This window comes from Coenobita brevimanus, chromosome 93, assembly GCF_032717465.1.
Source record: "Coenobita brevimanus isolate Jiangsu-jjx chromosome 93, ASM3271746v2, whole genome shotgun sequence".
NCBI classification, from domain to species: Eukaryota; Metazoa; Arthropoda; class Malacostraca; order Decapoda; family Coenobitidae; genus Coenobita; species Coenobita brevimanus.
Genome location: NC_137046.1, coordinates 63,216,673 through 63,232,074, shown reverse-complemented (window position 1 = coordinate 63,232,074; position 15,402 = coordinate 63,216,673). Strand labels below are relative to the sequence as shown.

At 40.1% G+C, this 15,402-nt stretch overlaps 2 protein-coding genes across 2 annotated transcripts; both read right to left on the bottom strand.

Moving 5' to 3' along the window:
• Positions 1 to 1,142: 1,142 nt before the first annotated feature.
• On the bottom strand, positions 1,143 to 2,669 carry LOC145412471 (cuticle protein CP14.6-like). The gene is made up of 3 exons (XM_080282352.1): positions 2,661 to 2,669; positions 1,967 to 2,202; positions 1,143 to 1,332 (listed from the first exon to the last, which is right to left on the bottom strand). Exons 1-3 carry the CDS (start codon positions 2,667 to 2,669, stop codon positions 1,143 to 1,145), a joined length of 435 nt encoding a protein of 144 aa, XP_080138478.1.
• Positions 2,670 to 5,953: 3,284 nt separating this feature from the next.
• LOC145412470 (cuticle protein CP14.6-like) lies at positions 5,954 to 8,920 on the bottom strand. The gene is made up of 3 exons (XM_080282351.1): positions 8,912 to 8,920; positions 7,009 to 7,244; positions 5,954 to 6,167 (listed from the first exon to the last, which is right to left on the bottom strand). The coding sequence occupies exons 1-3, from the start codon at positions 8,918 to 8,920 to the stop codon at positions 5,954 to 5,956; spliced, it is 459 nt and encodes a 152-aa protein (XP_080138477.1).
• Between the last annotated feature and the right edge of the window lie 6,482 nt (positions 8,921 to 15,402).

Genomic DNA, 15,402 nt, shown 5'->3' with positions numbered 1-15,402 from the left:
TATCTTTTCCATTAAAAGACCCAGAGCTTGAAGATTAGCGTACTCCTTCGCCCCACCTCTTTAACCCTTTCACTCAAATGATTTACTCTGATATCATCCGTCCTACTGCCGGACAGTGTTGTTCGGCTTAGGACATACTTTTCGAACTGGAGAAGTTACATACAACCTCCATTAACTTTTTCACTGCTTGATACCATTTTGAAGATTGAAGATGAGTAGAATTGCCTCGAGGGAGCAAGAATGCAATTCATCAGTGTGAGGGTGATTAAATACGAGCAAATGGTTCTGTTCAGCTTCTGCCCGTATCACTTGATGGAGGAAAGTAGTAGCCAGAATCTCACAAAATGAAGACTTGTATCAGTGTTCTGTGTGTGTGTGTGTGTGTGTGTGTGTGTGTGTGTGTGTTATAGAGCAGCATTATGCTGGTAGCGTCCCACACCTCTCATCGCTGGTACTGGATCATATTCCAGCTTAGTAACGGAAGTATAAGAGGGATATCCGCAACGATGTACACTTTTAAATATGTTTATACGAAAATGTATCCCATCATTTTTGTTTTTCCGCTTGACAAAAAAATGTAATGTACAAAACAAAAGAATTCAGCTACAAATATCTTTATTAATAACAATGAAGGACTCTAAAAAGTAAATAAGAATAAATAATCACGTTCATACCACACATTGTTGTCGATGGTCAGTATATAGTATTTTATGTGTTCTCGAAGTCAGTGGCTCAGAAGCAGGCCTCTGCACTAGTATTCTCGATGGTGTGGAGACTTATTAGCACATCTTCCAAAGCGATCCATTTTCTGTATTACACCCCAATACTCTCTTATAAGACTGGAGAGAGACGCCTTCATGTGATGGTGCCAAGTTAAACAAACATCCCTTAGCTCCTACTCTATCCCCTGAAAGGAGGAATGGGAGCCGCCACAGAAGTATAGCTCCAGCCTGCAGTCCACCTGGTTCACGTTCCATATGAACCTGGGGCTACAACAACTATTACTCATGTCTGCCTAGCGTGCAACATTAACATACGAGGGAATGTAAAACTGAAAAGTGAAAAATGTATCGCATAAGAAGAGGCATTACGAAATATCCTTTAGGAAATGTCCTGTTAACTAGAACACCGCCGCTGGTTCTTTAGTCATAATAAGTCTCCCTTGAGCGGTGACGGTCCTCCTCTGCGGCCTTAGCGATCTGGGCCAGCACGAAGTCGGGGATTGGGTGGGGGAACTCGGGAGCCACGGGCAGGTGGTCAGATTCAGGCTGGTAGCCGTTCTCGTCAGCCACGAACTTCACTTGTACGGGGGTGCCATCAGGGGCAGTCCAGCTGCAAGGTGGAAGTGGATTTTATATTTTGCGTGAATGGGGAACCTTTATTTTATATATGTTACATGTTTGTTCAGTATTGCTTATTTCTTACGATTTGGAATGGAATTTTATTATTTTTCCTTTTTATGAATTGAGCTTACGAAAAATAAGAATCAATTACGGTAAATCTTTCAGGAACCTTTGGTGTTATGTTTTGCGCCGTGCTTAGGTACAAATTCATATAATGTTTTCATAATTGATATGATCCCGAATAGCAATTACCTATTTCCTTTAAAAAAGTTTTGACTATAGTTTTATATCACAAGTGATTCATTCCCCCCCCCCTTTTTAAATTTTTGTACAATGTGAGGTTGATATAAATCTAACAATCACAGCAGAATTTAACAACATCTTTCCATAGCATGAGACTCAAACAAGAATTGAAATAAATCCACAATTAGCTCTTAAACGATTTCCGTAATTGTACCATAGGTACACATAGACCTTTTTCTATAATGCTTTAATTAGAAATACTTCCTCTTCCTCCTCCTCCTCCTCCTCCTCTTCCATAGAGAAAAGCTGGGCGCTACCCATTCCCAGCAAAGCTAGCTGAGGTTTGAGAAAAAAAAATAGGGAGGGGGGAGGATAATCACCTGAAGTAACCAGAGCTTTCGACGGCATCGCCAGGGCCAGAGGGGGCACCGGACTGGGAGGTGACGATACCGTTGCTGGTCTCAACGCCGAGGATGTAGGTGCCGTCGTCCTCGATGTTGAAGTCGTGTCTGATAATCTCGCCAGACTCGTGTGAGTCGCTGCCATACGAGTAGCGACGCGGGGCGCCGTGGTCGGGGGCGGCGACGGCCACGGCAAGGAGGACGAAGAGGAAGACCTGTATGGAAAGGACAGCTTAAGATTAGTCATATTTTAAGTGGATTTGGAAACTTTGCATCATCTCTTCTAGATATGCCCAGTCTTCGTCACGTGCGTCAATTGACGTATTGTCACAAAATCTGAGGATTTGGCTTTCTTTTAGCGTTCTCTTTTTCATCAGTATGGTCAACAGAGCTCTTTCTTTTCTTATCACATCCTGTAGTTGTCTGTGCATTGACAGTTTCCTTCAAAGCGACAATTACCGTATGTGAGAAGTGTAAACAATTTAATGGATAGTAAGGTACTAATAAAACTGCAGAATATAATATATTCAATTTTATTAGTACCTGTATAGTCCACTTTTTCTGTACACTGTCCCACATAATTATCTCTCATCTCACTTTCGGTGATTAAAGCGCATCAGTTACTTCATGACTAAAAACCTGAATAAGCTGCAATAAACGGGAATCTACTAACGAGCTTCATACTGCTGGAGATGTAGTTGTTCTGTGCCTCTGTAACACTTATGAGCCACCTTATATATTATGAGCTTGAGTGTGTGTGTGTGTGTGTGTGTGTGTGTGTGTGTGTAGTAGGAGTTGCACAGACGAATAGGATGTGGTAAATCTTTTTTTTTGCATCGTGTTCGATTTTTTTCCTTTTGCATGCAGTCTTTGACCAACTGTTTCCACACCTGGTCAAGGTCGTCTAACCTTGTAGTAAGTCACAGGTGCTCTCATTCAGTCACCGTCACTCCGTTACTTTGGGATCAAGGTTTTAGTGACTTGTAATATAGTGAAAGCAACTTACCGGAAAAAAAGAAGTCTGATGGAGCAAAAGTTGTGCTCTTTGTCTGTTGTACCATATCGGCTGAGAAGAAATAAGTCAGATAATCATCATCATCATGACCATCCGGACCTCCTTTCCCACACAAGGGCAGGGTGAGGAGTAACAACATCCAGAGAGACATGCATTTAAAAAGCTAATGTATGCTGTTCAGCTGTAGCCCTGTCATCTCAAGACTGTAACTAGTTTTCAGCAGTCATATAAATTTTCACCATCCTGATTCTCTTTCCCTTCTGACGTTGGGGTGAGTTAGGATACAGAAACAGGAAAGAGAAAGAACAAAGGTAAAATGAGCCACATATTCAGTCCCCGTAAATTGTGGCTTCTCTTCGCAGACTTTACTGGCTGAACATAGCTATATTATTTTTATATTTTTATTTTAGTTGGGCTTCACATACACCTGTCAGCCAATCCGTTAACTTCAAGCTAAAAGGAGGTCGCATCCTTTCTGCTCCTCCAAACATACCTCATTCAGTCAGTTTCCTGTAACATGCTTGCTATGCCTAGAAAGTCATTGAAACTTTACTACCTAGAGGATCAGTAGAGAGGGCTAGTGAAAAGGAGGGCAATGAGGAAAAGTTAAATTAAGATTTCGATCGCTTTGCACATGAATTCGAAGGGGACGGATCTTGAATTTAGCATCTATTTGTCCATTTTTCTTTGGAAGGAATAAGTTTTGTATGTATTCAGTTTTGAGTGCTTCTTACTTATTCAAAAATTATATATTTTTTCATTATAGTATGTGTATTCTAATCTGACAAAGATTCCAAACCCCTTTCAGCTTGGTTGATGGCTAATAAGAGTTTATTTGAGTAGTAACCAAAGAGAATCTTACCTCCAAACTCAGACTCATCGAATTTTATGCAGCTACAACTCAGTATTCAAGCCGAGGGAGTAGGCCAGTTCTGTCTAATGAAAGTAAATCGACAGGAACTGACCAGTGCCATTCATTTACGACTAACCCAATTATCCTTTAACCGTTCAGTGGGATGACTTTTATTTGGGCGAAACAAAGTAAAGAAAACTTTCTTGGATTCCATCATAACAAGAACAGCGACCATTGAAATGAGGCTGGTTATTTGGTTGTCTGTACAATGCCCAGTGCTTTCTTGCCCAGCCTAGTGATTGCGTTACTCATTATAAAGGTCAGGTCAGGTTGTCAGTAATTTTTCCCCCGGAGCACCTCGCACTATCTTAGCTTGCGTAATGCTCTTATCTGGACTGTAAGCTGGGGTAGAATTATTAAAAGAATTACTGTACATGATCTGTGTTGATACGTTTCCATAAAATGTACAGAAGTAATAGGATTAAGGTGTACACCGAACACATAGATTATACGATTTTGGTAATCTGTCAGTCTGTCTTTAGACATTTTTATCCCGGAGAGGATGACTACAATCAAAACGGCTCCATGTCACCCAGTCCTACATCAGGCCGCTCTTCCTCCAACTCATACCACCCCCTTCCGTATATTTATATACCATTCCCTTTATCTCATCTTTGGTTTCCTTGACCGTCACCCCCTCAATCTCAGTAATAATAATAATAATAATATTATTATTATTATTATTATTATTATTATTATTATTATTAGGCAACTAAAACAATCGAAAACAGCTAGGTAACTTAACATACAAATAAATTCAGGTTCGTAGCCGCAAACAAGTTCTTTTATAAATCCGAATAAACAGTACAGGTATTTCATTATACAGTATTGGTAACGTTAATGAAACACACAAAACGTCCAGGTTCAGTCGTGCTACTACGTTTCTCTGGTAATATATTAAGTACCTCTATAGTGGGGAGTAGCTGAATACATTTTAACACAACAGGTCAAAGGAGGCCATATTGACTAATTAAGCAATTAAATATAATGAGGTACTAAAATTAAAAGAGCTTGATAGAAGTAAAGTTTATTCTCTTTGCTAGCCAATAGGATACAATCGGGAGAGTTGACTAGGGACATCGTCACATTGAAGTTGGAGCTGGATGTAAACATGATTCTGATTGCCCAATCGTGCTGGTCAGGTAAAACTAGGAATTCATTAGGCCACGTTCTTGGCAGAGGCTAACGTTACTCACTGACACTTACATTACGTCTGTCGCTGAAAAACATGACCCAGTGAAAAGGGTGTTCATATTTCAATTTCTACTCCCTATTTACACGACATTATAGTTTGCGTCAGAATATGGGTCGTATTTTAAGTGGATATTTGGGATTCTGAAGCATCTTTTCCTCATCGATTTATTCTGCACATTTCAATACTCTTTTGTGTTATTAATTTAGATTTTGTCCATACTTGAACGCCACAGATAGTACGAAATGCAAAGATAATCAACATAAAAAATAAATCAACAATGAAGAGGTGCCACGAAGCCTCATGTGTCTTCCAGAATACGGCACTATATCCGATTCCGAGTCTTATGAGATCCTTCGAGGTTTATCCGCAAATGTGTAAATTTGTTATTTTGTTTATGGTGCAATGCTGTGCAACATTTTCAATATTCTAAATATTTTACCCCCCGCCCCCCAAAAAAAAGGATGTATTGCTATGATACGTGAAAAACAACGTAGAAGTTCAGTTTCACATATTTTTATTCAAAACAAAAACTACATAAAAAAATAAAAATAAATAACCACATTCACACCACACATTCCTGTCGAATAATAGCGTATGAGTTTGTTATACATTCGGGAGTCACGGGGTAAGGGGAAGCAAGCTGTTGGCTCTTCAGCCCCGTTGAATCTCTTTTAGTCTTGCAACTTCCAGACAATATCGTTGGAGTTAGGAAGGCTTCTCGTACTGAAGGGGTTAGTGAGGGCTCTGTCTATCTCCTGTCCCAAAAAATATCTGGTAACCTGAATCAAAGCCTCTGAAAGTAAGCAGGAATAGAATTAGATATAGGCCATCTTAGTAAAGTATTTAATCGTAGCGAGGGGTTCCGTAGCTGCCAGAGGGACGTTCCCTGGAGCGGTGACGGTCCTCCTCCGCGGCCTTAGCGATCTGGGCCAGCACGAAGTCGGGGATTGGGTGGGGGAACTCGGGAGCAACGGGCAAGTGGTCAGACTCAGGCTGGTAACCATTCTCGTCAGCAACGAACTTCACGTGGACGGGAGTGCCGTCAGGGGCAGTCCAGCTGTACGGTGTGGTGTTACATTATATTAATCTTACAACATAAAAAATCCATGCGTGAGAGGCTGCGAAATTTTCACTTCCGAATGAAATTAAATGCATCTTTGCCTGGAATTCATGCCTACCCCCATCACGGAATTTGAGTAAGTTTTATCAAATATTTTCAGGGTCCACTTTGCGGTGAAGCTGGGGATGTGTCAAATTCGTGATATTCTAATTGGGAAGTTTTTCAGGCAGTTGGCGTCATATTATAATGCTTCATATTGGGAGAGATAAGCCACAAAATGATACAGTTGGCAACTTTGTACTCCCAGCTGGGGTAAAAAGAGACACACCAGAAACTGCAGGTTTAGGTGTAAGACTGCCAGGTTTTGAAGTTTCAAGTTTTATATTTAAAATTTCTGCTTTTAACAAGGCTCAAAGTTCACCGATGGAAAGCTCATGATTTTTTTTTATATAAGTCTAGATTGTTGTGAATCCAAGCATAGCTTTCATCTGCAAGGCTAGCAATATACGTACATTATATTTGACAGTGTAGAAAAACAAAGAAAATATTAATATTTTGTTTTTGTTTTTGAGCTTATGACACACAGATAGCAGTTAAAAAAACAAACATTATTGATGCATGACATAAAGGAGAAAAATAGGAGAGAAAACAGCCAATAATGCATATATTTACCCTGTGATTAAACTTGTGTCTTTCCCTTTAAGAATAATTACAAGGTGAATGCTAATTGCATTTCGTGTGTGTGTGTGTGTGTGTGTGTGTGTGTGTGTGTGTGTGTGTTAAATAGCTTAAACGTAAGTGGTGATGCTATCAAAGCTGGAGTGCGACAGACACTAACCTGAAGTAACCAGAGCTTTCTACGGCATTGCCAGGACCAGAGGGGGCACCGGACTGGGAGGCGACGATACCGTTGCTGGTCTCAACGCCGAGGATGTAGGTGCCGTCGTCCTCGATGTTGAAGTCGTGTCTGATGATCTCGCCCGATTCGCGTGGCCCGCTGCCATACGAGTAGCGACGGGGGGCGCCATGATCGGGGGCGGCGACGGCCACAGCAAGGAGGGCGAAGAGAATGACCTGTGTTCAGGGGAAGTCTTAAAATTAACCATGTTCTGAATGGCCTGGGAGATTTCGTATCATGTCTTTCGTAACCATTTCTTCCGCACATTACACCTCAATATCCTCGGGCTGGATACTGATGCAAACTGTACCCATATTAAAATTTATATGAATAATATACGTGATAACGCTTAGGATTATGCAATAAAAACCGCTGAAAACGAGGTGCAACGAAGCACCATGTCCCACTGAAAATACGACTCTTGGAGCCATATTCTTACTGGTGAAATTAATGAGACCATAATACCACTTCTTCAGCAGTTTGCTTTCCCCTATTAATTATTAATATCCTATTACAAGTTACTGATAAAAATTATATCGATATTTGAAACATACATAGGAACGTACAAAATATTATTAGGTGGGAAAAGTCTATCTGTCTATCTGTCTATAGCCCGACGCCCTAATCCCGCAAAGGGTGGCCGCAGACAAAACGCCTCCAAGTCGCTCTGTCACCCACCATTTGACTACCCTCCCCCCAACTCATCCTCCCTTCCTCATATACCTAAAAAAAAAAAAAAATAATAAAAAAAAACTGCCACGAAGGCTCATGTAGCAGTAAGGGTACGCCTGTAATGACTATTAACTACACGATGGTCAGTAATGCAGGCAACAGTTTTCTTTTCTAAGCCTCAGTGTTTTTCTCTAGAACACAACACGTAGCAATCGAATTTATATCCAGGTCTTCAGTTTTACTCGGGTGAATAGAGAAAAGGAAAAAAAAAACTTTGCCCAATATTCTGGCTGGTCTGAGAATTAAACTCTAGTTACCAGACTCTTTCATCTGTTCTTGTGTGACTTTTAGAGTGTGTCGGGCTGCAGTAATTTATCATATGAATCAGAAAATACGCTGCATATCAAGCTTTTCGGTCAGAGCAGTGTCTCATAAACTGAATAATATCGTCTGGCATAAACTTAAAAGGAATAACAGGAAATTGTCTATTGAGGAGATTGTTTCTAATACTTGTAGTCAGGGAGGCAATGAATGAATGAATGAATGAAATATGGCGTTAGTAAGAAGAAAATTTACGAAAAATACGTCTTCATACTGAGGAAATTAAGCGGATGTTTTTCGTGTTCTAAATACACATAATATCGTTTGGATTAACTATGGAAAAAGCTACCTGTTCAAAGGGCCTAGAACTAAATTTACCCAGCTAATTAATCTTTATATTGCTGGTAAAAGAAGAAAGTCTGGGACTAATGCCTATGGAGTGAGTGGTGGTTCTGAAGGTAAAAAAATTATGTTTTACGAAATCCCATCCTCCTAGACAATAAATGATATATCGTCGATTTTCCGTTTTCCTTTTACTTGACCTGTACCGAATATATCTGCCAGAATTTAACCGGAAAAATTTTACATTCAGCAATTTTACATCTACCCATATAAGCCCTTGAATTTGGGTGATATTTTTTAGTTAATTGTTTGATGCTACCAATTTTATTTATTTAGGGAATGCCTCACGTGCTTAAGATGTTTATTAAGGCTATATCTATCCCATCCAGTTCAAAAAAATCTATCCAAAACTAGTTAAAATTGCCTAGATATGACAAGGATGTAATTAAAAAAAAAAAGCCCCCGGTCTCAGTGGGATGACAATGTGTGATAAAAGGATAACACGTACAAGCTTCATGTTGCTACTCGGTGTTGTTGCGAGGGTTTGCTTCGAGTATCACAAATGGAGCAGCTTATATATCAGCAAAAGTAGCGGTTGCCAGGCAGTGTTTGCTACAATTATATTCCACTTTTTGCATGCCTGCGTCTGGTCCAGTAGGCTGGTGGAGCTCTTGCCACACCTTGCCTTACAGCATCTCAGGTCAAGGGTAGGCTCATCTTGTAGACAGATACAGTTATTGCCATAGTCTGTGACAGTTACATTCACCCCTTCACCCCGAAACCGTTTTTCTCTGCCTTTAAATGTCTTTATTCACCTTAAGAGAGACTTCAGAATGTATGGGTTGGGTACGTACCTTATCAGCCATTTCCCAAAGATAGGGTTTTTAGCACCGCAAAATCTCCTATAGATAACAAGAACAAAATATAATAAAACGGCCATTGGATTGAAGGGTTTAAGGGTTATTCGTCGTGAATAAGAAATTATTTGTGCACAATGCGAACAAAAAGACATCATGCTTTTTCCCGTCTACAAGGTTTAAAACGGTGGCCTTATTCATTATCTTAATTCACCAGCGCTTTATAGTATGTAATCCTATCATTGCTGCTCTGGTAGGTATGAACATCATTTTAAAACACGAAATGATTAAACTAGAAAAGAAGCATAGCAATGATATGAGTGTTCCATGTGCGATGTTTCCAGCTTGGAATCCACGATAATAAGCAACTGTTAACGCCCAGATCCCAGACACTCAGTGATAGTGCTTATTTGTGTGTGTGTGTGTGTGTGTGTGTGTGTGTGTGTGTGTGTGTGTGTGTGTGTGTGTGTCTTTTTTTTTGGCGGGGGGGTGGAGTCGTGTAGTGGATGCAGTGTACACGAGCCGATGTTAACATTAGCAGGGAAGGTACAGTACAAGGAGCCCTTAGTTCCGGGAATTAAATTAAAAACAGGAAGGGACATGCAGCGAGTGAAACATCCAGGCCTTACAATTGATCCCACCGTTTTATATCGCCCTGTGACTCCGATTGTTCTAGAAAAAAAGTAATAATTGCTTCATCCTTGCCTAACCCTCAACACTTACATCAGATTTGGTCCAAATCGAATAAACTTTTTTAACCTTTGAGTTGACAGTGACCTCTGACCTATTCTCAAATTCGAATCACTTCACCCTTGGCCATCCCTACTTTCCTCCATCAAGTTTTGTCAAAATCGAATCAAAAGTGTTTGAATCGTAAGACCAAACTTTAAGCCTTATCTTATGACCCTGTTCTTTGACTTTTGTTAAAATTTGACATGGTTCATCCCTGTCTGGCCCCCATCCTTTCCAAGCCTGATATAAATCGAACTGAAACTGAGTTGGCCTTCCCCTTTGCCCTTGGGGATTGACCTATGATTCTCAAAAGCAATATATTAAACTATTGGCTGACCCTCAACCCTTCCCCAAAGTTTGATCCAAATGGGTTCAAAACTGAGTTATACTGTCCACACACACACACACACACACACACACACACACACACACACACACACCGCCCCCTCCCTCCCCACACACAAAACACCCTCCACGTTGGCGTATACCTCGGTGTAATAAGGTACGTGTCATGCAGTCAAAATCCCATTTTCTTATGACTTCAGCAAACAGTAAAATATAAAATGAAAATTTGATTACAAGCGATGAAAATAAAAAATGCTCACAAGGTCCAATAACTAGAAGTGGCGTCACTGCCAGAGTTTTATAAATCAAACGTGATATTGTGGCGAAAGGAGACACTCTTGGTCGCTCTTAAGCATACATACCCTTCCAATATATTATCATTAATCTTCAACCTTATCTAAAAGCGGTGCAAGTACCCTGTTCCATCCACTTGTTGAAATATTAAGGGGATATGAGAAACTAGGTTACAGACACGACAAGGGTGACCGCTATGATGCAAGATGGTGTGTAAGTCTGGGCCACTGAGTATGCTGACGCGAAAGACTCTTTCAGCCCTAAGACCGACTTTACATTTTATATTTGCTGTCACAGATGCTTTTATTCTGTCCATATTTCCTTCTTTTTATCTTGGTCTAGATTTCCGTCATTTTGTACCTTATTTCATGGGGCTCAGTGGCAGGAAAAGATATTGCTAAAGCTCTTTGTCCTCTTCACAACACTTCTTTGTGACCAGCATCATTGTGTTAATATATTACTACAAGTCACCAGGATAGAGAGAGACAGCTTTAGGCTAAGTTAGAGTAAAAAAGATTATAGGAGAGGTTTTTGCAAAGTTAAAGTGTTGTATAGAGCTTTCATTAATCCCTTTCAGTACGAGAGATGTTCCCTAGGTAAATAAAACTGTCCTGAAGTGTCAAGAATAAGCTAAACTAATATGTCATGAGAGTGAAGGAGTTGAATGTTATCTTGCTATTGTCAGACGAATTTCATTCAGGTGTTCGGATAAATGAATTTACTATGGCGTCATTCTTCTTTTTGCTACTTTCAAAGACCTTATTTAGCTTATGGTTCATTTCTCAAAATGGAGAAGTTAATTCCGTGATAATGATGATGATGATGATGATGATGAGGAGGAGGAGGAGGAGGAGGAGGTGGTGGTGGAGGAGGAGGAGGAGGAGGAGGAGGTGGTGGTGGAGGAGGAGGAGGAGGAGGAGGAGCAGGAGGAGCAGGAGGAGGAGGACAGTGACTATGCTAATATTGATGATGATGATGATGATGATGATGATAATGGAGGTGGTGGTTTTATTATATTCTTTCTGCCGTCAAAAAAATGATATTAAACTTACACAAACCTCTTGTAGTGAAGAGGTTAATGCACTCAGCGCTGGACCTTGCCTTTTAACTCCTGTGACGTAATATTTTTACTTAAACTTATTACCTTCATTTGATATTATTCACCTTGGAAAAGCGTATAGTAGTGAAAGTATTGACGAAGGATAAATCTTACCCCTATAATTTGAAAACATTTATCTTATTCTGGATGAAATTGTTTTGATGAATTAATATGTAATTAAAACAGACTAAGTGGATATTAAAACCTATAGTCCGATGATGTCTTTCCATTTCGTTCTTGTCCTTCTATTTTTATGTAGTTTTGGAGTGATTTTTCGAATTAGAGGGGCTAGATACGGCCTTCTATAACCCCTTCATGGCGAGATCTTCTTCCTAAGTTGAACAGAACCGTATGGAAATAGGAAGGAATAAATAATTAAAACACGCCAGACGCCTTAATCCCGGAGAAGCTGGCCACAGAAAAATCGCCTGTGTCACCCTATCCACTGCCATCTTGCCGTCCCCCCCTCCAACTCACTCCACTATCATTCATATACAAGAGAATGAAGTGGTAGTTGCAGTCCCTGGCTCACCTAAAACGTGAACTTGGTGACGCTCGAAGTTGCCCTTATCTTGCAGTCCATAATCCTCCTTTCGGGAGATGGTGTAACCGGGGAGAGAAGTTGCCTAGTTATATCGGTGCCATCACGTGAACGAGTCCCTCTTCAGCGCCTTAAGAGGATTTAAAAACAGATACCGAAGGAAAAAGCGTAATACTAATATTTGACGGTCATTTGATGAGTATTAGGAGTGTTTGACCTTCACACCTTTACGGAACGCATTCTGAATCACGGCATGCAGGCCAACCACTTCTTATGCTCGCAGGGAGGTGTTCCATAAATGACTTGACAATTGTGGTGTCTGGCCTACTGACTCCAGGTTTCAGTTTGATTTTATTCGTGCCACATCCAGACAACTTTATAAATATCTTTTGGTAAATCCCTCGTTCTGAGTTCAAAATGTCAGTCCTATGCAAAAAAATAAAAAAATAAAAAATGTTTATTAGGAGTAAAAAAATGACGTCCTCTGGCTGAAGCGGTAAGCCTCTTTAATACCGTGACGTACTTTTTAGCTGAATTCTTGCCAACAGTTATAAGAATGAGAGCTGGAATCACAAGTCATGAGACAATAAATTCAAACGTATAAAGATATGTTCGTGTGTGTGTGTGTGTCAGTCAGATATATGAAACAAGTCTCTCTCTCTCTCTCTCTCTCTCTCTCTCTCTCTCTCATCTTTCACAGAAGGAATGCGAAACTTCCAGAGATGACGTACGTCTTCACAGGGTTTTGTTGATGGCGGTCCTGATCCTAAAATAGAAAAGCGACTGTGTGTCTGTATGTCTGTGTATCAATCTTTCAAGCTGTTTTTCTGTCCCTATCAATCTATCTGTCTATATACTATCAGTGTATCCATCCATCTGTCTCTGTCTATCTGTCTATTTCTCTCTCTCTCTCTCTCTCTCTCTCATATAATTCCATCCATCCGTCCATCGGTCCATCTGTCTAGCTGTCCCTATCTATCTATCCATCCATCTGTCCATCTGTCTATTCATTCGTCTATCCATCTGTTTGTCTGTCTTATCTATCTATCTGCAATATCTGTCTGTCCATATATCTGTGCGGCATAAAGATTAACTCCCTAGTTATTGGGAACGTAATCATTATTTCATCCTTGCAATCTCCAGGCAATATTATTCAGCTCTGGAGAGACTTTTCACACTGAAGGAGTTAGGTGAATCCTTAACTAGTCTCTTCACAACTAGGATCCGCAACCTGCCTGAACGAAATCGTCTAGAAATAGAAGTTAGAATATAATACGAAGACGTCACCAGATTCAAGGGGTTTATGAGCAGAATGAGAGCAGTGGAAGTGGGATTGTCAAGAATAGATTTAGGCTAAATAGGATAAGACTGTGGAGACTGTGAAAGACGTGGAGTACAGAAACCTGTAACTTGCAGGGTAGAATGGAGTTTGCTTAGACAATATAGTTAAGAAGAAAGGATGCTAAGAAAGTCGTTTTGTTGTTGTTGTTGTTGTTGTTGTGTCCCCAGGCACATCTGGACGTGAACCCTGTGGACTGCAGCCTGAAGTTGTCATTCTCCGGCAGGCCAACATCCTCCTTTCGAGTGATAGGAACAGTTAAAAAGATTTATGAGTGAGGAGGAGACGTTGGAAACGCTGCTACTTTTGAAGATCATCACAATACTGTTGAACCTCTTCAAGCCCGTGCCGTATATTTTAGTTCATTCTTAAATCTGTAGACGATATTCAAATCGAGAGACTTTTCGAACTGGAGGGGTTAAATATTGCTTTCATTAAGCTGTACACTGGTGAAGTATTGTAGAAAGTTCAAAATAATCGTCTTAAGAAACCAAGAACAAACTAGAATATGCGTCAGTGAATTGAAGAATGCAAAGGTTTCTTCATACTGCTGGCCATTGATTTTTAATCTGACTCTGTTATATTTATTTAAAACAAACCCTAGATAATAAAGAACTCAGATAATTCAATCAAACGCTGAACATGTCATCAGCCAACAAGGACCAAGAGCTTTTATCTATCAAACTAAATCGTATCGTGGAGAAATAGGAACGTCCTGTAATAGGGCGAACTGTCGTAGGAACGTCTGTCCTGTAAAACCGCAAATAAAGGTGGAGTCGTTGCTGATTTTCCAAAAAAACATTTGCCAAAGGCTCGGAACCAACCAACCCCCAACCGAAGTGAGGACAAACCTGCCCAAATAGGCCTGTTCTTGTATTACATTATACTGTATGAAACTTTCAGCTCTCCCTTACTTTAAGACATCGTTAACTATACTCTTTTCGTCTTAACTTGAGCCAGTTTATAATTATGCAGGTTATTTCACGTGGCTTAGTGGTTGAAAAAGATAATGCGACGTATGTACTTCATCTTCTTAGCTTTTTTTTTTTTTGTGAACAGTATTATCTTCTAAAGTAATGTTGTTTTATCGATGGTACTTAAAATTCAAAATAGAGGAACGGCAATTTTAGTCGAGATTAAGTGAAAAGAGTATAGGATATTCACTCGTCTAAGCTCTGAGGTACCACGTACAAACTTCATGTTGTTCTGTGCTGCTAATGAGTGTGTCAGTGGCAGTAGTGAATCACCTTATATATCGGCCTGGCATCACGTGTCCTGCTGTCAACACAGCAATTATTTCCAGGTTTTTGCACAACACTGCGTCTTTAATCGCCATTCTTGCCACTCCAGCTACTTCGCACTCCAGATCAAGATCAACCTATCTTGGCGGTCACAGGCGCTCATTCCAACACGCACTTGGCTCTAATTGATTCCCCCACCCCTCACAAGAAAACTTTGTCGCGTGTTATTTGAATCTTTTTAATCAGATGACCTCCTTTTCTAAATTTATTCTCACAGTCTCTAGACGATTCTATTCAGTGTAAGGGTACAACCTAAAAGTCTTTGATCTTTATCTGCAGACGATTTTATTCAGTTTAGAACAAACTGATAGAGAATGTGTTAATGAAGACTACCTGTATATAAAACCTTTAATCTAAAATGTCTACTTTGATCTGAATACAATTCCGTGAAGATTGAGAGGGTAAATTATATATGTCATCGCCATGCATTTAATTTAGTGTCTATTGAACGAGAGTAGTAATGGAGGAGAATGCCACACATAGCCTCTTCA